The following is a 26387-nucleotide window of genomic DNA, read 5'->3' on the forward strand; positions in this document are numbered from 1 at the left end:
CATCCAACACCAAGACCAATTTGAATGATGCGTCGAAGTGAAATCGGTGCTTCTGTGACTGAATTAAAACAAAAGGGTGATAGTACTGCAGTTCTACAGTAACGTTTAAGTACAGACATGGTCAAATACTACTAAATACTATATTGTACATCATTACTTTTATTGCAAACAAATTGCTACATTATTAGTATTATACAGCTTGACTGGTGTTGCATGATCAACACCTCAGTATTCTCACTATTCTGCAAAGAAAATCAAGCCAATTATGCAATCCATTTAACACATGATTTGAGTTGCTGTATGAAGCAAATTATCTGGAATAAGTTTAGTATCATTTGTATTATGCTGCATGAAGCAAATTATCCAATCGGTTAAGTTATCATTTCAGTTTGTTGTATGAAGCACAGAATCTTTAATTTGTTGCTCTATGAAGCAAAGAATCTGCAATCAGTAAATGTTAGAATTGATTTATTTTATGAAGCAAAATAATCTGGAACCAGTATTTGTGGTTTATTGCTGTATGAAGCAAAGAATGTGCAATCAGTCAAGTATTGTTTGAATGTTTATTATTTCTGTGATGGGACATTAACAAGGTCCTAGTTGAAATGACAGTAATTACTACTGCAATGTTTGTGTTGCAGAGACTTCCTGGATATTATACACCACATAACAGGCTCTGCAATCAAGTTTGTTACACAATTTTGAATAAATATACAAGTTTGGCTTTACCACAGACTGCTTTGTCTTTTATACATGTATATACTGTACGATATAGTCTTTCTTTTTCTCCAGGACATGTCCTTGAAAGTAGCAAACCATCTTCACATTCACGGTTGCTTTCAATGCAGTGGACTTGCTGGTCTCCTAAAAGGCTAGATGTTTGTGTATAATCGTGCCAGTACACAAGGCAAACACTCCACACAGTACGGACTTATAGACGAATTCACAGAGGGGTTCCCTGGGCGCGGCCATTACTGAGGTGTAATCTATGGAGCAGGTGCTCTGTTTGTAGGACAGGTGTAGCTAATCAGTGCTGCTGCGCTTAATGGTACACCTCAGTAATGGCCGCACACAGGCAAGCCTCTGTGAATTTGTCTATAGAAAGGCTCTTACGACTGAATGTAGTTCCCTTTTCTGTTCCTGTGAATTCCTCGTGGCTGCATTTGATTGGACAGCAGCAGATTTGAACAGCAAACACAAACCGGTGAATATCGTGACCAAAAAACAATGGAGCAGTCTCAAAGCCAGCTTGTTGAAGCATGACATCATTGTCAGGATACACAAGGCTCCTGGTTTTCCAGAGTATACTATACACATACAGTACACATACAGTAGCAGCTGGAAACAGGGAATACCACCTATTGGGAAAACGGAACTACAGTCATGACGTCCTCTCCTGACGTCACTCGCTCGCAAAAGTGATTTCTCCATGGTGGTCATTTTAAAATGGTCTCGTAGAAGCATTGTGGTCTGAAAATAAACAAAGTGTCGGGAGATGGCTCTGTCTGTATCGTTTGCCATAGTCAGAAACTCGTCTGTTTCTGGAGAAGATTTAACTCATTCGGCTGCAGTAATAAGAGAGTAAGACCGGTGTGTAAACCTCGAGATATATGAGAATGAAATATGATCAGCTATGAAACAGTGTTGTTTTTGGCAGAGAATTTTGATTTGAGTTTTAGTCATAGCCGATCTACAAGCTTGCAGCGCGACGTGTTGTGAGCTTGTAGATCAGCTATTTTCAGCATGCAACCAATTGTAAAATGACTTATACTGGATCTCTTGTCCACTATAGTCCCTTCCTAACATTTTAGTCTAGTTTTTATTTATCTACGAAATTGTCAGTATATTTAGTCTTCGTTTTAGTCATCATAGCTTAGTTTACATTTAGTTTTTAATTCAGTTTTCTCGCCATCAGTCGATTCTTCATAACTATATGAGTGAAACCGGTGGGATAATTTGTTTATTTTTGGAACACAGTTCTTATTTGACACAATGTAAAAAATGAAACATAAAGTCTATGGGAATTCAGAATGGGGGCGGAGGAAAAAAACACGACCCAGGTATATGTATGAATTAAAACACGACCCAGGTATATGTATAAATTACTGTACGTCAGACCTCGGTGCTCTATAATGTCCGTCTGCAATGTATGGAGAAGTTGCATCCAGGACAGTGAAATATGCTTTGTCTAAGAGAACTGTACTGGTATTGGTTGGGTCCCGGAGTATTCTTCTGTATGTTTAATGTATGTTGAGTCCAATAGAGAACTGTACTGGTTGGCTCCCGGAGTATTCTTCTGTATGTTTAATGTTTAATGTACGTTGACCAATGGGGTGAAGCGGAGCAGCATGTTGTCGGGCAGAGAGGACTAGACCTCCGAGGTCCTTCTCCTGATCTCTGCTATTAGATCTCCTCTCGGTATGGAAACCTGCAAGTAGAAAGACACAGCAGGCTGTCAGTCGGAACGGATTTCATGATTTTAATGAAATTTGAATTTCAACAACAACTTTTTGTTGAGGTATTAACCCATTCCCAGTCTTCTAAATCCTGATAGTTTTCTGAAAAAACCTCATGTTTCTGTAAGTGGTTCTCAATGTTTTTCATGTCAAGGACCCCAAAAATATGTAATTGGCCACTGACTCCCATCTGAAAATATGTAGTTCCAGTGACCCCCCAGAAGCAAATATTTGTGTTAAAACGTGCAGTCTGAAATAATATATATTCAAAGATTTGCGCCACATTATCACAATTATTCAAAAATAGCAGACCTACAAGCTCGTAGCGTGGCACTCGAGCACTCGAGCTTGTAGATCTGCTATTTTTAATAGCTAAAGTATAACACCAAAATGGGTTCCCGCCCAGAATGGGTTAAAGAATGTCTGAAAAGTCCTAAATATTGTCACCTCACCGTCACAATTCCCCTTTAGCTAAGCCCCGCCCTCTCCCACTTGGACACCTTTCAGCCAGGCTCATTCATTCCAGTGTAAAAAACATGGATGTTACACATTAAATACGGGTTCCTTTTTGGAAACAAGACCTTCCTAAATCTCTTCCAAATCCGTCAACAAGGCCAGCCAGATGCACTGGAAAAATATGTGCGTGGCATTACTTTTGTAAAACAATGTTTTATCATATATAATATATATATATATAATATATTATAATAGGACAACTATTGGTGGAGAGGTTTGTCTATACCCATGTAATGCTTAGCTGTGATTGGACCATAGCGGTTTGGGGATGGGTTTAGCTATAGGTCAATTTAGAACAATTTACAATTCAGGCATTTAGCAGACGCTCTTAACCCATTCTGACCGGGCACCCATTTTGGTGTTAGCATCATGTTATGCTTTAGCCATTTAAAAATAGCAGATCTACAAGCTCATATCGCGCCACCGAGTGGCGCGATACGAGCTTGTAGGTCTGCTATTTTTGAAAAATCGAAGAACGACTGACATTTTTAGAATCTGATCTCAGGTCAGAATGGGTTAATCAGACCAGTGTGTGTCCGGCGGAAACCTCGTATGAATCTGATCTCAGGTCAGAATGGGTTAATCCAGAGCGATTTACAATAAGACATGGCAATACATCCAAAAACAAATAGAAATAGTCAATTAGTCATCAATAATGTGATGTTCCCCCACCTCCTCTCTGGTGGAAACGGTGCGCAGTTTGACCACGCCGTCTCTCAGCTCCTGTTCTCCCAGGATGGCCACTAGGGGGACCCCTGTGGCCTCTGCATACTGCAGCTGGTTCAACATCTTGGGGCTCTTTTTGTACATGGTCTCCGTCTGCACACACACAGAAACACGTCACGCACACACAAGAAAACACACGCGCACACACACACACAGTGAGTACACCTGAACCATGGTATGATCATGTAAAGCCATGTAAAGCAGTGGTTTTCAACCCTTTTTCATATCAAAGTCCATTATTCATTTTGTTACCAACATTTAGCTGGGGAGCACGTGGAACCCCCTCAAGGACCACTGGTTGAAAACCACTAATGAAAACACTATAAGTAAGTAAGTAGCCTTGCTGAGCCATGAGGCCCATAGGGCCCATAGAGCCTATCTCCTGTTTCTGTAGCGTGAGGCAGCTTGATATACAAGTACACCCCCTGGACATGACGCTAGTATGTCGCAGGGACTTACCCCCAATCCAACCCTTGATGCTGAGTGTCAAGCAGGGAGGCACTGGGTCCCATTTTTAGAGTCTTTGGTATGACCCGGCCCGGGGATTGAACCCCAACCTCCCAGTCTCAGGGCGGACACTCTAACCACAAGGCCACTGAGCTGGTAATGAATGAAAACACTATATCCCTCTATAAATATAAATGCAGACCTTGATGCCGGCGTTCCAGAGCTCGGCTGTGAGCTTCAGCCTCTCCTCCAGAAGGTTCTTCTGCGCCGAGGCCACCATGACCTCGGTCTCTGTGGTCCGCACGTCTCCCTGGAGGAAACAAAACCAAACCATTACATGACCTGGTTCTCTGTGGTCCTCACGTCTCCCTGGAGGAAACAAAACAAAACCATCCTCCGTCATCAAAACCAGATTCTTCCAGGTGCGTTTGATTGCCAAAGTCAAACCCTACCTCCCCCCCCGAAGCAACTTGAAACTCTAATTCATGTTTTTATTTCATCTAGATTAGATTATTGTAATGCCTTATATTCTGGCATCGACCAGTCCTTGGTCAGACGACTGAAGCTAGTCCAAAACGCTGCCGCACGCCTCCTCACAGGCACAAAAAAGCGCTGTTGCTATACGTTTTTTCTTGTACAGCACTTTGGTCGATGACAGTCGTTTTTAAATGTGCTTTATAAATAAAGTTTGATTTGATTTGACAAGATCTGGGTCTCTGTGGTCCGCACGTCTCCCTGGAGGAAACAGTGGAGTAACAAAGTATTTCTTAGAGCAACATTTCGGTAAGTCAGACCAGGGGTTCTCAACCCGTGGGTCGCGACCCCTCAGGGGATCGCCAAATTAATTGGGGGGGGGGGGGGGTCCCCAAATTATTAAATTATTATTTTTGTTTTTCAAATGAATGGCTAGAAAGTGGAAATGAAGAGTTTAAATATAGTAGGCTACACATAGTACATGCATACACCGTCACCTTCCCTAATGATTATAGGCCTATCTGGTGTCAGTATTTATTTATGGTGTATATGTCTCTATTATTAAGGTTATTGTAGCAGTCAATTTATATTGGGGGGTCGGGAGGGGGCGGGGCGGGGGTCCCGAGACATTGCCAAAGCATTTCCGGGGGTCCCCGGCCAAAAGCGTTGAGAAGCCCTGCGTCAGACCTTCATCAGGCATAAAGAGGCGACTGACAAACACAGAGTCAAACAGTCTCCTACTCTTCTAGTTCATTTATCCCACTTGCTTTACCTTGGCCTCCATGATCTTGGCCTCCATGATGGAGAAGATCCTCTCGATGCCGATGCTGACGCCCACGCAGGGCACCTTCCGTCCCTTGGGGTCGAACATGCCCACCAGGCCGTCGTAGCGGCCGCCTCCGGCCACGCTGCCCACACTGCCCGGTGCCTCGGCGCCGTTCTGAGTGCCGGCGTCCTCCGGGGCGACAGGGGGCGTGGTGGCGGCGACCTGCTGGCTCAGGATGGCCTCGTAGATGACGCCCGTGTAGTAGTCCAGACCTCTGGCCAGGCTGAGGTCGAACACCACCTAGGGGAGAGGAAGGGGAACAGGGGCTAAAACGTAGGCCTCAATCACACCATTGAGACGGCTGTCTTGTCCGTGTTTAATGGCCGCCCCCAATGCATTTCCAATGGAAGTCACATGGTTTGACCAAACATTTTTGTTTGATGCGGGGGAGGGGGGCACAACACAGCCATCAAACTAAAAATGTTTGATAAGATGAAAGAGGTAAGATTAAAAATGTCCGTCGACTACCTTTTTTCACTGACAAAAACTAAAAATGGAAACAAAATGAAAGCTAAGCTAAGCTATGACGGCTAAAACTAAGACTAAATATACTGACAATTTCGTCAACAAATAAAAACTAGACTAAAATGTTAGGAAGGGACTATAGTGAACAAAAGATCCAGTACGAGTCATTTTACACTTGGTTGCATACTGAAAATAGCCGATCTACAAGCTCACAATGCGTCGCAGCACAACACGTTAAAATGTTTGGAACCAAAGCACACTAAATGAAACAGAGCCTTAACTAGTGTCATTGTAGGAGTTGAGGCATTTAGTTTGACTCGCTTTCCACAGATGAATATTGTGAAAATAGTTGATCTAGGTAGCTCACATTGCCTGGATATCAACAATCTTTTGCCTCTTTCTTGGGTAATATTTGACACTTTTAGTAGTATATTATATTATATTATTTGACGCAGTATTGGTTGACAATTTATTATTTTCTACAAGATCAAGTCAAGCTTGTCATTTTGGACTGACTGGCTCTAGCCTGGCGCAGCCACACTTCACCCGCCCCTATTGCATATGCATATGCCCCGAGGCCTAACCCAGCACAGTGGTACATTAGTATCGCAACGCGAGGCTAGACTGGCTCTGCTCCATCACTGCCAAGGTCATTGTTTAGGAACTTACGACTGGGCTCTTCTCCTTACCTTGTCTGTGACCTGGAACAGTTCCAGGTAGCTGAACAGCTGACTCATGTCCTTGAGGCCGGCGACCGCCGCTGGGCTCTGGCTCATCTTAGGGTCCTGGAGGAGACGCTCTGCCAGGTCCATACCACCTGGAACAACCACACTGTTAGCCTAGCGCTCTGCCAGGTCCATACCACCTGGAACAACCACACTGTTAGCCTAGCGCTCTGCCAGGTCCATACCACCTGGAACAACCACACTGTTAGCCTAGCGCTCTGCCAGGTCCATAGTCCATACCACCTGGAACAACCACACTGTTAGCCTAGCGCTCTGCCAGGTCCATACCACCTGGAACAACCACACTGTTAGCCTAGCGCTCTGCCAGGTCCATACCACCTGGAACAACCACACTGTTAGCCTAGCGCTCTGCCAGGTCCATACCACCTGGAACAACCACACTGTTAGCCTAGCACTCTGCCAGGTCCATACCACCTGGAACAACCACACTGTTAGCCTAGCGCTCTGCCAGGTCCATACCACCTGGAACAACCACACTGTTAGCCTAGCGCTCTGCCAGGTCCATACCACCTGGAACAACCACACTGTTAGCCTAGCGCTCTGCCAGGTCCATACCACCTGGAACAACCGCACTGTTAGCCTAGCAATGATAGCTTCTCTGCCTTACGTTGTGACCAGGCTTTTCTTTTCGCAGATAAGTAAGCCTGGGACAGAGGCTAGGTAGTGTGAGGGTGCAGTCAGTCATATGGGTGTGGATGGATGTACTATGGTCTGGTAGTGTGAGGGTGCAGTCAGTCATATGGGTGTACTATGGTCTGGTAGTGTGAGGGTGCAGTCAGTCATATGGACGTGGATCGGCTCACCCTGCATGCTCACATACTCCCCGATCTGGTCCGCGATGTCCTCCGACAGCCCCTTCTCTTTGACCATCTCCTCCTTCACCTCGTCCCAGGACATCTAGGACAGGAGACCACATTTGATTCATTACAAACCTTTTCCAGGCCTGGAAAACAGGTCAAAATATTTCCAGGAATTGCATGACAGTGGGAACCCTATTGTATGTGTTAGGTGTGCCATTTTTGGCATGTGACACCATCGTACAACAAAGTAATAATAATAATAATGAATTGCATTTTTATAGAGCTTTTCCAAGTTGCTCAAAGTGCTTCACAATGGTTCATTCATTCATACATTGGGAGGTGAAGCGGCGAACAGTTGACACCAGCGTCCTCACTTCCCACATTCACACACCAATGGTGGCGAGCTCACACCGACCGACTCATTGGAGGCAATGTGGGGTTCAGTGTCTTGCCCAAGGACACTTCCACGTGTGGAAAGCAGGAGCCGGGATTCGAACCGCCGACCCAGGGATCATTGGACGACCTGCTCTACCTCCTGAGGTAGTATAAATCAAGCTTTAGAGTAAGGGGAGGACAGAAGAGGATCCAGGCATGAGGCCAGACTGACTGTAGCGTCGTCAGTACACCACTAGACGTACCTTGTCCAACTTGTCAACCGTTGAACAGATGGTTCGGAATTTGTCGTCTGGCACGCCACACACTGCAAACATCCCGTCCAGAATGCGCCGGTCGTTCACCTGTATTTGGTGACATCATGCTTGGGTTAATGTTCAGACAGAGTGCAAAAACGATGGGCTCTGATTAGTGGTGGGGAAAAAAATCGATTAGTCAATTAATCGCGATGCCATCATGGGCGATAATTCATCGATGCACAAATGTCAAACATCGATTATATAATGTATTTTTTTTACCGGAGCAAAAGGGCGGAACTAATCTGCGACTGCGCTGCGTCGTCGTACCGGACCGTTTAGAGTGACGCACAGTCGCACACAGCGCTCGCACACGCTTTAGCTTTCAACAACCAAAACAGAACGAGTTACCAACGCGGAGGGGAAGAGAAAAAAGATGACAGAAAGGGAACATTTTGGATTGTATGAGGTTGAGGGGAAATGAGAACTCGATAAAACTCACACCATCGACCGCCTGTGAAATGTGGCCGAGATGGGACGACGTAGTGTGGCTCCAAAGTGCTAACATGGCCCGGAATCCGTCGCTCCCCACGACCGAATGTGAACGTAAAACCTTTGCAATAAAAGTGCCGATGGACTTCGTAATTCTAGTCGCCTTTTCTGAGTGCATGGGCAGCTGTCCGTGTGTTCGGGATCGGGATGGTTGTCTTGACTGCATCTCTGGATGTCAGTGGGCAATATGGTCTTGTACTCGTTGTGAGTTGTATCGAGTTCCCGTGTCCCCTCAAGATCATAGGATCCAAAATGCTGCCTTACACTTGTAAAATACTTTAAACCAAATGCTCCTTAATGTGTGCAAACAAACAGAAAGGTGCAACATAATAGTCTCAATAACTACCCCAAAGCTTCCTTAATGACACTTCAGTAACTGAAAATTAAATCCCTGAATAAGGAAACAAAGAAAAGCACCTTTTTTGTCCTAACAAAGAATAAAGGCAATTTGAGTGCTGCTGACCTCAACCTAAATCCTCCTGCCCATGTATTTCTATGACATGACATCTTATGTCATTATTAATATATATTTATTGTATGCTTGTACAAACTCATTATTTTCTTTTTTTTAAGAAAGCTGCTTATTGCTGTTCTGTATTTGCCCACGGACACCCATCTGAAAATATTTTCTTCTATGGACCCCCCCCAGAAGCAAAGATTTGAGTTTAAAAAGTGCACTGTGAAAGAATATATATATATTCATAATCATTAGAAAGCACTTTGTTTATTAGTCACACAGTAACTGAGTGATTAACAGTGAGTGATTAATCATGATTAATCGGGATTAATCGAATCGTAACATAGCCCAATTAATCAGGATTAATCGGGATTAATCGAATCGTGACCCTCGGAAACGATGTGTAATCGCATCGCCAGGTACCTGGCGATAACCGCCTCTAGCTCTGATGCGGCATATTTAAACAGACTTACTGCTTACCAGCAGGTGGCAGTAAACCTGTTAATAGTCACTGGATGAACTTCTAAAATTGCATGTGCGTGTGCGTGTGCGTGCGTGCGAGAGAGAGAGAGAGAGAGACCTTGATGCGGAAGTCTCCCAGGTCCAATTCACTGAGGATTTCATGGACAATCTTGAGGCACTCTGCGTCGGGGATCATGGGGTCATACTGACCTGCAATGTCAAAATCCTGGGAGGGAACACACACACACACACACACACACGTTAGAGAAACAAGACACTTCTCTGTAAATGGCAGTTACGTTTGCAATTTTGCATATATTTCAACCCATTTTGACCTGAGATCAGATTCTATAAATGTCTTCTACATCCTGACAGTTTTCTGAAAAAGCTATGTTTCTATGTCAGTCGTTCTTCGATTTTTCAAAAATAGCAGACCTACAAGCTCGTAGCGCGCCACTCTGTGCGCTATGAGCTTGTAGATCTGCTATTTTTTCAATAGCTAAAGCATAACATAATGCTAACACCAAAAGGGGTTAAAACCCTAACCCTAGCCCGTTCCATTGACATGAGAACTAAACCTATGCACCCTGAGGAAAACCTGTCATGGACTACAGACTACATGGAGCTTTTTTACTTACGCATTGATAGAACTCCCTGTAGCGGCCGCGGGTCATGGCTGGGTTGTCCCGGCGGTAGACCTTGGCGATGTGATAGCGCTTGATGTTGGTCACCTTGTTCATGGCGAGGTAGCGAGCAAAAGGCACCTGAGAGTGGCCGGGGTCAAGGATAAAGGACACACTGACCATGGTGTCTGAGGACACACTGACCATGGTGTCTGAGGACACACTGACCATGGTGTCTGAGGACACACTGACCATGGTGTCTGAGGACACACTGACCATGGTGTCTGAGGACACACTGACCATGGTGTCTGAGGACACACTGACCATGGTGTCTGAGGACACACTGACCATGGTGTCTGAGGACACACTGACCATGGTGTCTGAGGACACACTGACCATGGTGTCTGAGGATACACTGACCATGGTGTCTGAGGATAGGACACACTGACCATGGTGTCTGAGGACACACTGACCATGGTGTCTGAGGATAGGACACACTGACCATGGTGTCTGAGGATACACTGACCATGGTGTCTGAGGATAGGACACACTGACCATGGTGTCTGAGGATACACTGACCATGGTGTCTGTGGATAGGACACACTGACCATGGTGTCTGAGGACACACTGACCATGGTGTCTGAGGACACACTGACCATGGTGTCTGAGGACACACTGACCATGGTGTCTGAGGATAGGACACACTGACCATGGTGTCTGAGGACACACTGACCATGGTGTCTGAGGACACACTGACCATGGTGTCTGAGGATAGGACACACTGACCATGGTGTCTGAGGATAGGACACACTGACCATGGTGTCTGAGGATAGGACACACTGACCATGGTGTCTGAGGACACACTGACCATGGTGTCTGAGGATAGGACACACTGACCATGGTGTCTGAGGATAGGACACACTGACCATGGTGTCTGAGGATAGGACACACTGACCATGGTGTCTGAGGACACACTGACCATGGTGTCTGAGGACACACTGACCATGGTGTCTGAGGATAGGACACACTGACCATGGTGTCTGAGGATAGGACACACTGACCATGGTGTCTGAGGACACACTGACCATGGTGTCTGAGGATAGGACACACTGACCATGGTGTCTGAGGATAGGACACACTGACCATGGTGTCTGTGGACACACTGACCATGGTGTCTGTGGACACACTGACCATGGTGTCTGAGGATAGGACACACTGACCATGGTGTCTGAGGACACACTGACCATGGTGTCTGAGGATAGGACACACTGACCATGGTGTCTGTGGACACACTGACCATGGTGTCTGAGGATAGGACACACTGACCATGGTGTCTGAGGACACACTGACCATGGTGTCTGAGGATAGGACACACTGACCATGGTGTCTGAGGATAGGACACACTGACCATGGTGTCTGAGGATAGGACACACTGACCATGGTGTCTGAGGACACACTGACCATGGTGTCTGAGGACACACTGACCATGGTGTCTGAGGATAGGACACACTGACCATGGTGTCTGAGGATAGGACACACTGACCATGGTGTCTGAGGACACACTGACCATGGTGTCTGGGGATAGGACACACTGACCATGGTGTCTGAGGATAGGACACACTGACCATGGTGTCTGAGGATAGGACACACTGACCATGGTGTCTGTGGACACACTGACCATGGTGTCTGTGGACACACTGACCATGGTGTCTGAGGATAGGACACACTGACCATGGTGTCTGAGGACACACTGACCATGGTGTCTGTGGACACACTGACCATGGTGTCTGAGGATAGGACACACTGACCATGGTGTCTGAGGACACACTGACCATGGTGTCTGAGGACACACTGACCATGGTGTCTGAGGACACACTGACCATGGTGTCTGAGGACACACTGACCATGGTGTCTGAGGATAGGACACACTGACCATGGTGTCTGAGGACACACTGACCATGGTGTCTGAGGATAGGACACACTGACCATGGTGTCTGAGGACAGGACACACTGACCATGGTGTCTGAGGACACACTGACCATGGTGTCTGAGGATAGGACACACTGACCATGGTGTCTGAGGATAGGACACACTGACCATGGTGTCTGAGGACACACTGACCATGGTGTCTGAGGATAGGACACACTGACCATGGTGTCTGAGGATAGGACACACTGACCATGGTGTCTGAGGATAGGACACACTGACCATGGTGTCTGAGGATAGGACACACTGACCATGGTGTCTGAGGACACACTGACCATGGTGTCTGAGGATAGGATACACTGACCATGGTGTCTGAGGACACACTGACCATGGTGTCTGAGGACACACTGACCATGGTGTCTGAGGACACACTGACCATGGTGTCTGAGGATAGGACACACTGACCATGGTGTCTGAGGACACACTGACCATGGTGTCTGAGGATAGGATACACTGACCATGGTGTCTGAGGATAGGACACACTGACCATGGTGTCTGAGGACACACTGACCATGGTGTCTGAGGACACACTGACCATGGTGTCTGAGGACACACTGACCATGGTGTCTGAGGACACACTGACCATGGTGTCTGAGGATAGGACACACTGACCATGGTGTCTGAGGATAGGACACACTGACCATGGTGTCTGAGGATAGGACACACTGACCATGGTGTCTGAGGACACACTGACCATGGTGTCTGAGGACACACTGACCATGGTGTCTGAGGATAGGACACACTGACCATGGTGTCTGAGGACACACTGACCATGGTGTCTGAGGACACACTGACCATGGTGTCTGAGGATAGGACACACTGACCATGGTGTCTGAGGACACACTGACCATGGTGTCTGAGGACACACTGACCATGGTGTCTGAGGACACACTGACCATGGTGTCTGAGGACACACTGACCATGGTGTCTGAGGATAGGACACACTGACCATGGCGTCTGAGGATAGGACACACTGACCATGGTGTCTGAGGACACACTGACCATGGTGTCTGAGGACACACTGACCATGGTGTCTGAGGATAGGACACACTGACCATGGTGTCTGAGGACAGGACACACTGACCATGGTGTCTGAGGATAGGACACACTGACCATGGTGTCTGAGGACACACTGACCATGGTGTCTGAGGACACACTGACCATGGTGTCTGAGGATAGGACACACTGACCATGGTGTCTGAGGACACACTGACCATGGTGTCTGAGGATAGGACACACTGACCATGGTGTCTGAGGATAGGACACACTGACCATGGTGTCTGAGGATAGGACACACTGACCATGGTGTCTGAGGACACACTGACCATGGTGTCTGAGGACACACTGGCCATGGTGTCTGAGGACACACTGACCATGGTGTCTGAGGACACACTGACCATGGTGTCTGAGGACACACTGACCATGGTGTCTGAGGACACACTGACCATGGTGTCTGTGGATAGGACACACTGACCATGGTGTCTGTGGATAGGACACACTGACCATGGTGTCTGAGGACACACTGACCATGGTGTCTGAGGATAGGACACACTGACCATGGTGTCTGAGGATAGGACACACTGACCATGGTGTCTGAGGATAGGACACACTGACCATGGTGTCTGTGGATAGGACACACTGACCATGGTGTCTGAGGACACACTGACCATGGTGTCTGAGGATACACTGACCATGGTGTCTGAGGACACACTGACCATGGTGTCTGAGGACACACTGACCATGGTGTCTGAGGACACACTGACCATGGTGTCTGAGGATAGGACACACTGACCATGGTGTCTGAGGATAGGACACACTGACCATGGTGTCTGAGGATAGGACACACTGACCATGGTGTCTGAGGACACACTGACCATGGTGTCTGAGGACACACTGACCATGGTGTCTGAGGATACACTGACCATGGTGTCTGTGGATAGGACACACTGACCATGGTGTCTGAGGACACACTGACCATGGTGTCTGAGGATAGGACACACTGACCATGGTGTCTGAGGATAGGACACACTGACCATGGTGTCTGAGGATAGGACACACTGACCATGGTGTCTGAGGACACACTGACCATGGTGTCTGAGGACACACTGACCATGGTGTCTGAGGATACACTGACCATGGTGTCTGAGGACACACTGACCATGGTGTCTGTGGATAGGACACACTGACCATGGTGTCTGAGGATAGGACACACTGACCATGGTGTCTGAGGACACACTGACCATGGTGTCTGAGGACACACTGACCATGGTGTCTGAGGATAGGACACACTGACCATGGTGTCTGGCACCTGTTGTTGCTTAGTTTGTACACTAGGGGACGCTGCATACTTAGTTTGGACACGTCATTGGTTAGAATCACATCTACAAGCTCACAACACGTTGTGGATGTGGGCCCCCTTTGGTTCTAGAACTGGTTCCGTTCTTTAATTTTTATCACGGTTTATTAACCCATTCTGACCTGAGATCAGCTTCTATAAAAATGTCTTCTACATCCTGACTGTTTTCTGAAAAAGCTATGTTTCTATGTCGGTCGTTCTTCGATTTTTCAAAAAGAGCAGACCTACAAGCTCGTAGCGCGCCACTCGGTGGCGCGCTATGAGCTTGTAGATCTGCTATTTTCCAATAGCTAAAGCATAACATAGTGCTAACACCAAAATGGGTTAAATCACAACTGTATCTTCCAACCTGTATAGTGACACGACCACTTTGGAACCCAATTCCGAGCAAGAATATATATATATTTTTTTTATATATATTCCAGTTCGGAACCAACTTTTAGGGATCCGATTATCCGAACCAATTAATTTGGTTCAAAATTAGGCTGGACTGGGTTCTAAGGATACGGTGAGGTCATATCTGAGGGACAGAAGCTCTCCTCCTTGGTCCTTGAGGTCGTAGATGAGTTTAGAGTCCTCGCCATACTTGCCCGTCAATGTCTCCTACACACAGACACAGACACAGACACAGACACAGACACACACACACACACACACACACACACACACACACACACACACACACACACACACACACACACACACACACACACACACACACAGGAGAAGGAATGAAGTTTCTAATATGCATGACTTCATTGAAACCTAGGTAGGGTGTTGGGGACAGGTTAGACAGCTTGATGGGTTGCTATGGTTACTATGGTCACGTGGTGTTGGGTGGTGTCAGACAGGTAGTAAAGTCAGCTGTTCACTGGTGTCATTTCATGAATGGAAGGAGAGGGGGTGAACGACGGGGAAGTCCAACTTTGCTGACCGCTTTACAAACGCAAACGCCATGCTGCTATCTGTATAAGATTCTGCACAACGCACTTTGTTACGATGTTTTAATATAACTTTAATAAATGAATAAAAACGGAGTAGCCTACACTGGAGAAGTGAGTCCTTGGCATGCAGCGCGTCTGGCAGTACATTTCCCCGCTTTTAGCCTCTCGGTGGCTTAATAAGTTCGTCGCCACCTACATTGTCAGCAAATAGTGACACAAATGGAACGATTAGAGCCATGGAAGGACCCGACAAGTCACACGTTGACGCAGAGCAAACGAGCCACGCAAACAATTGAATGAACACAGCTGAATGAACACAGCCACGGACACACACAACCGGACCCGAGCACTTCAAATGACAAGCGGTAATGTAACCCTGTCGCGTTCTGCTGTTGAACTAAAGTTGGTTCGTTTGGATCAGTTTGAGCGGGTTATGCCGCTGAGTGGAAACTGGAAACTGACATTGTCTTTGTGATGCGCTGTGGATGCAATTGTGCGCCCGCCGGGCTAAACTGTATCGTGTGCGTGACAATTAACGTGCATTGTTCTCTGAGCGATCGCCGATCGCTGTGACTGTTTTCATGTGGCTGGCTTTGCATTGGATTCTCATTGTGTAATTTGCTTGCACATTCAAAATGAGTGTAACGAAAGTGGGATCAAATGTTGGAAAACAGGACATGGAAAAAAGGAAAATGAATCTCTCTGGAAAGGCTCTTGCAAATAAAATCGAATCAATCCAAAAGGAACACAAAAGGAAAGTGAATGAAATAAAGGCTCTGATGACCTCCATCAAAGAGCTCATGAAAAATGCCAAAAACGTTTCACTGGTTAAAGAACAACTTGATGCTTTGACGCAATTGTCTCACATTTCTAATGAACTATATGTTTCTCAAATAACTCTTATTCCACACGATGAACAAGGAAAACAAAATGAATGGTTCTCAAATGTTAACAAATATAAAGATGGTCTCATTGAGGATGTTTATGCCTGGTTCTCACAAATTATAGGACCCCAAAATAAACCTCAGCTAGAGGCTCAGTGCAGGCCTATTGAAAGGCCTATGCAGCATGAGGCTGCTGAGGAGGAAAATGGAGATCATGGATACGTGGAAAATGTGGACGTGACTTTGCCCCAGTCACATCATGTTCATGATGCTCAGGAGGATGTTAGGCCATGGGACAGCATATCAAACGCAAACAGCGAGAGTCACGGTTCAAAGGTGTCCTCCACTGCATCACAATGTGTCATGGTTGAGGCTGAAATGGCGGGTTTAGTGGCTCGGCAAAGGTTGCTTGCACAAAAACATGCTCTTGAAGAACAGGAAGCTCAACTAAGAAAACGAAAGGAACAATTTCAGCTTGAAGCAGACATAGCCGAATCAGCTGCAAAATTAAATGTTTTGAGAACCTCTGGGTCTGGAGTAGGAAGTGCTGCTTCTCAGAAATTGGACGGAATGGAATCCTACTTCGAAAGTGGCCTCAATATTAATACAGAGGCATTATCACACAAGGATGGGATAGGAAGAGGACAACCTACAGTTGTTGGAGGGGACACAAGGCCACAGGAAAGACAACATGATGGAGTCAAACATCTACAGAGGCCCTCAGCGCCCGCACAGGCACGGAGCATGGCCCCAGAGGCTAGAGACATACATACTTCTAGGAACACCACCAGTGAACAGAACAACATGATGGCCATAATGCAAAACCAAAATGAGATAACTTCAATGTTGGTGCATCAGCAATGCATTGCTTCACTACCTAAAAGAGAGATCCAACTGTTTGATGGCGATCCTCTGCAGTACCATGGTTTTATACAGTCATTTGAACAGACCATAGAAAGGAGGACTGACAACGCTGTCGATCTCTTGCACTATCTAGAGCAATTCACTAGGGGGCAGCCTCAACAGCTAGTCAGAAGTTGTCAACACATGACTGATGGCACTGGATATGCTACAGCAAAGGCTTTGCTCCAAGAACATTTTGGAAATGAACACGTCATAGCATCTGCTTATATGGATAGAATCTTCTCATGGCCAGCAATTAAGTCTGAGGATGGTAAAGCCCTACAAGCATACAGCCTATTCTTGCGAGGCTGTTGCAATGCCATGAAAAATGTGTGCAGCCTATGTGACTTGAATACATCTGCAAACATGCTCTCTGTGATTAAGAAGCTGCCCTACGAGTTAAGAGACAAGTGGAGAACAGAAGCATGTAACATCCAGGAAAGGCATCACAAACGAGCTTTGTTTGCTGATATTGTAACTTTTACTGAGCGACAGGCGAGAATCGCTACAGACCCTGTATTCGGAGACATACAAGATGCTCCAATGATGGGGGCTTTCAAGGAAACTGGCAGGGCTAAACCTGTGCCCCATTTCCAGGCAAGAGGGAGCAGTTTTGCCACAACATTATCTACTGTTGAAAGAGACATTCATTTGAAACACGAAGCCAAAGATGGACCCGAGAAGACTTGTCTTTTCTGCAAGAATAGTGCACATGCACTGGAGTCATGTATTTTATTGGAGGGGAGAGCTCACAGTGAGAAGATGGAGTTCCTGAAGAAGAATGGAGTCTGCTTTGGTTGCTTGTGCGCTGCAGGGCACATCAGCAGACTGTGTACGAAACGTCTGTCTTGCAAGACATGTGGTGCACGGCACCCCACCTTACTCCACATCCACCCTGAGAATGGAGATGCAGAGGAGGTCAGGAATGACTCAGACAGAGCAGTGGTTGAAGTCCATACCGGTGGTCTTACTGGGGCCGGTGATAGAAATTGTAAGCTTGCCATCGTACCAGTTAAGGTGAAGGAAAAGGGAGGTCAAAGGTCAGTGGAAACGTATGCCTTTCTAGACCCAGGGAGTACAGCGTCCTTCTGCACAATGGGTCTGATGGATAAACTGGGACTCTCAGGGAGGAAAACAAGGATTATTTTACGCACCATGGGCCAAGAAAGGGTGGTTGACAGTTGCATTGCATCTGACTTGGAAGTCGCTGGATTGGACAGTGACTGTTACTGCGAAATGCCTCAAACCTTTGCACAACACCAAATGCCTGTTAATAGAAGTAACGTCCCACGGCAGCAAGATTTGGAAAAATGGCCTCACCTGAAGCATGTCTATCTGCCACAGATAAATGCAGACGTGGAGATGCTGATTGGCTTGAATGTTCCTAGAGTCTTGGAACCACTGGAAGTCATCCGAGGTGTGAATGGAGGACCATATGCAGTAAAGACTATGCTCGGATGGACTGTAAATGGATCACTTGGAGGAGATGGCAGTGATGAACCTATGACCCAACCTGCCATCAGCATTAACAGAATCTCTGCTGTCACTCTTGATGAACTGCTGGGATTTCTGGAAATTGCTAACAAGACAGTGGAGCTGGTTGGATCATTACTGAAGACCATGGAGCAAACGCCTGCATTTGAGGAAGCTCGACAGCCGCAGCTGGATGCTCTAACCCAGCAGCACCTTACTACTCTGGGGGACCCCAAAGAAACACATAGAGCAGAGGTGCTGAGCATCCTGAAAGAGAGAGATCTAGGACTCCAGGCACATGTGGAAGACACAAACCAGAAACCCTCGGAGAGACTGTACATAAAGCAGACTGAGTTGGAGACACTCTCTGCTGAACTGGCCGAGGTGTTGAGCAGTAAGCAGCTTCTGGAGATGAATCTCAAGATTCTTCAGATTCATGAGCATTCACAAGGCGGACTGGAGAAAGCTGTGGAGAAGGAACTCTCTGAGAAACAAAACTCTCACACTGGAGAACTGCATAATAAGCAGTTACAGAAGCCACTCGACGATCAAAAGTCTGCCCAGGAGAGCACCGTAAAGGACATAGAGCCGGTGAAGTGGAAAGCGCAGGAACGACAGAAATGGACGAAGATCAAGCAGGACTTCCTAACTTAACTCATGCCAGACAGGAATGGACTTGTGTGACAGGTTCGGATTAAGACCCGGACCAGCTTCTCTGCAGATCTGCCCTCTTCAGGAGTTGTGAGGGCGTCGCTTCTTTCCATGGATTTGGATTACAAGTGACTTTTTCTTGACATTGGAATACTTTGACTTTTTCATGACTTCGGATTATTCGTGTTTTTGCGTGTTGCTCGATTCAAGACCTGCAATGGTCTACTGAACTAGGAACTCAATCGCAAAAAGGACAAACGGTTGGAGAAAGAATGTAATGTGTTTTTCTATATGAATTAATGCCTTGATAATTATTACTGTGTATTTATGTGTAATAATTAGGGGCCGGAATGTTGGGGACAGGTTAGACAGCTTGATGGGTTGCTATGGTTACTATGGTCACGTGGTGTTGGGTGGTGTCAGACAGGTAGTAAAGTCAGCTGTTCACTGGTGTCATTTCATGAATGGAAGGAGAGGGGGTGAACGACGGGGAAGTCCAACTTTGCTGACCGCTTTACAAACGCAAACGCCATGCTGCTATCTGTATAAGATTCTGCACAATGCACTTTGTTACGATGTTTTAATATAACTTTAATAAATGAATAAAAACGGAGTAGCCTACACTGGAGAAGTGAGTCCTTGGCATGCAGCGCGTCTGGCAGTACATTTCCCCGCTTTTAGCCTCTCGGTGGCTTAATAAGTTCGTCGCCACCTACATAGGGTAAGTGATGTTTTTTGGCCAATCAGCTGTCCACTAATAGTTCTCAGGTCTTCTACTTTTGCTGAATGTTTGCCTATATGTGACCAGATTTGACTGAGAGACTGCCATCGCGCAAATTCCAGCTTTTCACCAGAGTTAATAGCACAGGCAGACTCTTCACATACAAGAGCATGCCTGAAATAAATGCTTAAACATGTATGTAGGTGTAAGGTTAGAGACCACAGAAGTGAACCTCTTTCAAGCCTGTTTTCTCAACTTGCCGTTTTCTGCAAGACATTAATACATTACTCTATAAACCATATCTCCAAAACTAACATTTAAAAAAATACAATTGGCAGTTCTCAGTCAAATTCTGTCACATATGTGTATGACGACATGCACAGGATGGGGTTCACAACGTGCTCATCATGCTTTTTACCTTCAACTCAAAGACGGGCGTGTCGATGGTCTCGGCGCCGTGGCGTTTGAAGCAGCCGATGATGGTGTTGAACACCTTCTCCCTGATGGCCATCTGCTTGGGCGTGTAGTCCCTCGTCCCCTGGGCGGGTGGGTGGGTGGGTGGGAGGGAGGGAGGGAGGGAGGGAGGGAGGGAGGTGGTGTTGATTTGGACAGCAGATTATAGCTTTAGTCGTAGTCTTTTGAATAGTTTTCATTTAGTTTGTCGTCACCTGGAATGTTTTAGCGTTAAGTTTTAGTCGACTAAATATCAAAAGATTTTAGTCGACTAAATCTATAGTTGGTTTAGTGGACTAAAATGTGTTTTGGCGGGCAACTGCTGCAACAACTGAACATTTGTTCAAAAGATTGTTGGACAACCCCTTCAGAGACTCTATGGATAATTGGTTTGGGCTTAGGTGGCATTAGTCACAACCCATTGTTGAATCCAAGTAACTCAGGTCAATTATGGTGACTGAGAACTTTAATCCATGCGATGAGAAAATCAAAGCAAGCATCAACTGTGTGTGTGTGTGTGTGTGTGTGTGTGTGTGTGTGTGTGTGTGTGTGTGTGTGTGTGTGTGTGTGTGTGCGTGCGTGCGTGTCTGTGCGCCGTCTGTTCTTACCTTTGGCGTTTTAAGGACAAACTGGTGTTTTCCATCATCACCTCCAAGCTGAGCCTTCAGCTGCAGCAACTTGGCTACTTCCTCGTCAATCTGCAACACACACACACACACACATTTTTTTATCCCACGATTTTGTAACACATTTTTCACCCCTGTGTCAATTATCTAATGTGATCCTGGGCTCTACACACCCTCCGCCAACCTAGTCCCCATATATGGGGGACAAGGGCAGAGCAACGGACTTGAACTCATGCTTCCTTCATGCCTGAGTGTCCAAGTTGCTCCTTTACACCTGATGGGGGGAAGATTCCCTGGTTGGACGTAGCGCGTGGAAGGAACACATTATTCCAACCAGTTCCTTTCCCCTCCATCAGGCGCCCCGGCTGGCCAGGGGGAGGCAGTTTAGTGACCAGGATTACTGCATGTTCTTGTGAGGGTACCTACCCTAGGGGTACACACACACACATTTTAAACCCATTTTGACCTGAGATCAGATTCTAAAAATGTCTTCTACATCCTGACAGTTTTCTGAAAAAGCTATGTTTCTATGTCAGTGTTTCTTCGATTTTTCCAAAAATAGCAGACCTACAAGCTCATAGCGCGCCACCGAGTGGCGCGCTATGAGCTTGTAGGCCTGCTATTTTTCAATAGCTAAACCATAACAAAGTTGCTAACACCAAAAGGGGTTCCCAGTAACTTGAAAAGAAAACTATTTACTTTTAAGGGTGTCACAATATGTATATAAATCGGGCCAGAAAATATTACGATATTATATAAAGCGTGGCGATGCACATTGACTTTTGAGGATAAATTAAAGTGAATTATACACAGCTGACACTCATTCAAGAGCCTCTCTTATCTGGCCTACTTCATTGTAAAGTCCAGCAAGAGGCAATAATACTACTATTTCTGTGTGATCGAGATTTACAAGGAACAATCTCTGGCTCTCTTGTATCATGGAAGGTGCTGTACAAAACAAAGTTTATTAAATGTATTATTTATTAACTCAGGTTGGTTAAGTTCCACCACAACAGCAAAACTGAAGGTGATGTGACGCTGTACAATGTTGTATTGTTATCATTATCTTCTCCGGCCCAATATCATGTATCGTTTCATGAATGTAGTGTAGATTCTTAATCTTGACACCCCTTATTGATATTTCTGTTACATTTCAGCCAGCTGAATCAATCCCCAGGACTCCTGTGTCCACCTGAGAGGAATGTAAAATAAGCCTACAGTATATAATGTGCTGTTTTTGAAAAAAGAAAGTGTGAATTCATACAGGTGTTATTAGTCAGTTATTTGTCAATGGGACCCGGTGACTACTGGCGATAGCAGGCGAACAGGCGTCGGCCGAAAAGATACAAATAATTCATCTTTTGGGGCGACGTCACCCGGCGATAGTGGGCGATAGCCAATGAAATTCAAGCGACGCTCGCCGTTGGTCTATAAGGTCTCCCGTAGTAGGGTTAGTGTCAACCCCTGCTCTGATTGGCCACCGGACTGCCACACCACCCCCACCAGTGCACACCACTGACCACACCCTCCTAGAGAGACAAACCTGATTCACAGTCATCCCGACGACGGAGCGCAGTAATGGGGCACGCAGTCCAGAGTGACGCCCCAGAAAACAGCCACACGCACGGAGCGAGGGCAAGCCCAGTGCATACATCCCAAAAAACACAGTGAAGAGTGCAAGTTAAAAAAAGAATAGTTGAAGGGTTGTACAGTTCAGGAGGAGCCCATCCAATTATCCATCATCACATCAGTGCAGCCATTGTTGTCCAGGGCCAACCAAGGCATCCCATTGTACCACCAGACAGTCAGTCAGTCAGTAGCAGCAGCCATCCAGGAAGGTCCAGACAGGTAGAGAGCAGGAACAGGCGGTGATGTTGTTAGGACGGACGGAGGGCCAGGCAGGAAGAACAGGAGAAAAGTGGTGAGCGACCCTATCTCTAGGGGTCGGGCATCATCATCATCATCATCATCATCATCACGGCGTGGAAGATAGAACAATGAAACGCACGGGTCAATCACACCGACAGGCCAAACGAAGCTTAGACAAGACAGATGGATGTCACTGACCCAGTCACGCTCTATTTTATACTAGAAGTCATATGACGTCATTTAATACAATGCCAATCGGCTAGATGCTTGTCACGATGCCGCAGCCAGTCGTCCTTAATCCATATATGGAGATGCCTCTGTCGTCTCCACTCCATATATGAAGCTCTATAGGTCAGCCCGGGGCCCGGGGCCAAATATGAATATTGAATATTGTATTCTACAATCTACGAGCTCACTGTACAATGTGTCGCTTGTAGATCGGCTATTTTCAATGTCAGAAGACGCGTCGCTTCAAACCGTGTTTCGAGTTAAGAATGAATTGGGCCGGGAACCCCTTTGTGTTTTAAGCATTATGTTATACTTTAGCTATTGGAACATAGCATATCTACAAGCTCATAGCGCGGCACTCGTAGGTCTGCTATTTTTTAACAATCGTGAAAATGTAGTGCAAATCTTTAATTAAATGTATATTTTTTCAGAGCGAACGTTTTTAACTCAAATCTTTGCTTCTGGGGGGGGGGTCCCTGGAACAACGTATTTTCAGATGGGGGTCGGCGGCCAATTACATATATTTTTGGGGGTCCTTGACATGAAAATCTATGAGAACGACTGACACAGAAACATGGGTTTTTCAAGAAAACGGTCAGGATTTAGGAGACATTTTGTATAATCGTCCTCAGGTCTAAAATGGGTTAAGTCAGGGCACAAACATGGACACCCCCCCCCCCCCCTGCAAACATGAAGGGGACATTTTAATTTACATTTAAAAAAAACACACACAAAGTTAGAATATGGAGATAAGAGCCAAGGTTTCTGCCCAAACCGCAACGCTGTGACATGGCATTTAGAGCAAAGACAAGACCCCAGAAACTCCCTCATCAATCCATGCTGCAGCTGAACTTAAGATCACGTCAGCACCAGTCTATGGTCAGCACACTGCAGTGCAGTCAGTGTGGAAAGAATTATCATTTACATAATATTCAGTTATTCACTGAATTAAATTACATTGATGTGTAACCCCCATGGGCATGCTCTTTTACCATAGAAGTGGTTCTCAAACTGTTACATTTTATGTATAAAAGGTCCCCCATTGGGCCATTATAACTCTGAGACCCCTTTTCCACCGGTTGGTTCCCAATGGGAACCGGTTTAGTTCTTCTCTATATTACATTGTTTATAGGATCAATACATGTAAATAAATACACACAGTAGTAGTATTTTCGATTATTTTGCTTATTTTCCTACATAATGCCTCATTTGCATATTTAAAAATGTAAAATTTGTAATACAATAAATCATTGTCTTCGTGTAATTACTCAATTGTGGAAGTTTCATGGTGATAACAATCTAATATAGGTATGGTTTTGCTCCACTCAATTCATAATTAACGTTTCAATTTTGGAGCTCTGGCTCATGGACTAAGAACCAAAAAGAACTGAACCGGTTCCCACTGGGAACCAACCGGTGGAAAAGGGGCCTGAGTGTAGTACAAAATGGAACCAAATGGACCTGTAACACAGACCTATTTGGGGGTCCAAAAAGGGTCCCTGGCTGAGATGGTGTCCACTGTCCACCTTGGTGAACCACTGCCACTAACTGGGTTGAATGCAATTAATGCACACTGCAGGACCCCAATAAATGGAACAACAAGCCATAGGCTTTCTTGGGTTTATCCTTTTTTAGCATCCTTTTGTATGTTAATTTCGTTTCAAACTGTTAATGCAGTATTTATTTAATAAATCAATCGATCAAAGTCAAGTTGTACAAAAAACAAGGACTATAGACTAGGAGGATATTTGCCATTATTTAGAAGACATTACAATTCAGAAGTAGAGCAGACAAGGGTGAACACTAGCCCCTTTCGGGACCCTACGTAAAACTTTTCTGATATTTTGTTGAGTTTTACGTTGGGTCCCTGCTCGCTACTGTACTTTCGTATGGAAATTCCTATATGCGGATATGGAGATTCTCTCTAAAATAGGACCCGCGGCATGTGACGCCATTATTTTCCTTGAGTTATTCTGAATTCGGTAACTTTAAGTAGCTATACATCCAGCTGCGAATATCTCCTGTGGCGCGGAAGCCGTTAAGTATTTTTAATCTTTGTTTGACCGATTTGGTCGCTTTATTTCTTCTTGTTTGTTTACCGTTTATTGTACCGCCTCCCGGTGTGCGGTTGGCTTGTGAGGCTACGTCCCTGCCTCTGATCTGCTGTGTCATAGCTATAGCGCCACTAGCTAGCCAGATAGGCGGTACAATGAGGTGTCAATAAACAAGGAAGGAAAAGAAGAATCCAAGCTTCCAAATCGGGCAAACATATATTAAAAATACTTAACGGCTTCCGCGCCACAGGAGATATTCGCAAAGGTATGTATGTGTACTTATACTTTACATATTCAGAAAGCCTCATACTGAAGAATATCGTCAAAGAGCGCGGGGAGGCGTTTTAACATGTAAACATGAGCCAGTAAATGTTTTAATCAGGTGGCATGGACGACGTGGAACAGGACCCAATGCACTGGGTCGAACAAATGTCAGAAACTTCAGTAGCATTTGGGTTCTGCTTGGAGGGCTAGGTGAACACATAAAGGGGTCTCCTGGCTGTAATTTTGATTTATAATTTAGCATTTTATTAGATTCATCATTCATGTAGACGTAGCACTAATGTATAGTCATGTCTTCACTGTAGAGTACAGATAATCTACTGTTAAGACAGATGTTAGGTTATTAGCTTGCTTATGATTCTTGATTACATTTCTTTTTGCTGCATTACCATGCTTTGTTCTTGCTTACAGTACATCGCTCCGGATTAAGAGCGTCTGCTAAATGCCTAACATGTAGTTGTAAACTGTAAATTCGGGAGTGTTGGCAGGCATATATATGACAGTCTGAAGACGTCTGTCGTGTCCATTCGTTGTCATTAATTTCATTCAGCTAGCAGCTACTTCATGTCAACTCAACCAGCCGTCATCATGATATTCACTCTGTTCAATGTTACTAACCTGCTCTTTGCTCGCCTTCTCTGCCTTTAGTTTGCGAACCACCTCGCCTTGCGTCTTAATGGCCTCTTGAACCTCTGTTTTATTATTTTCTGCCATTATTATGTATGTGTGTATTATTGTTTGTTTGTTTCATCAGCAGCATGTGCCAGAACACCGGTTA

The 26387-nt window shown here is 45.7% G+C and overlaps 1 protein-coding gene across 1 annotated transcript; it reads right to left on the reverse strand.

Moving 5' to 3' along the window:
* Window positions 1-549: 549 nt before the first annotated feature.
* Window positions 550-26387, reverse strand: hars (histidyl-tRNA synthetase). Its single transcript, XM_083785332.1, has 13 exons — window positions 26228-26387; window positions 21159-21248; window positions 20516-20635; window positions 15029-15124; window positions 10195-10320; window positions 9675-9782; window positions 8095-8193; window positions 7460-7553; window positions 6600-6727; window positions 5392-5685; window positions 4348-4455; window positions 3645-3791; window positions 550-2428 (listed from the first exon to the last, which is right to left on the reverse strand). Exons 1-13 carry the CDS (start codon window positions 26321-26323, stop codon window positions 2369-2371), a joined length of 1566 nt encoding a protein of 521 aa, XP_083641458.1. The 5' UTR covers window positions 26324-26387; the 3' UTR covers window positions 550-2368.

Source organism: Protomyctophum parallelum (assembly GCF_964188405.1).
Source record: "Protomyctophum parallelum genome assembly, chromosome: 16".
NCBI lineage: Eukaryota > Metazoa > Chordata > Actinopteri > Myctophiformes > Myctophidae > Protomyctophum > Protomyctophum parallelum.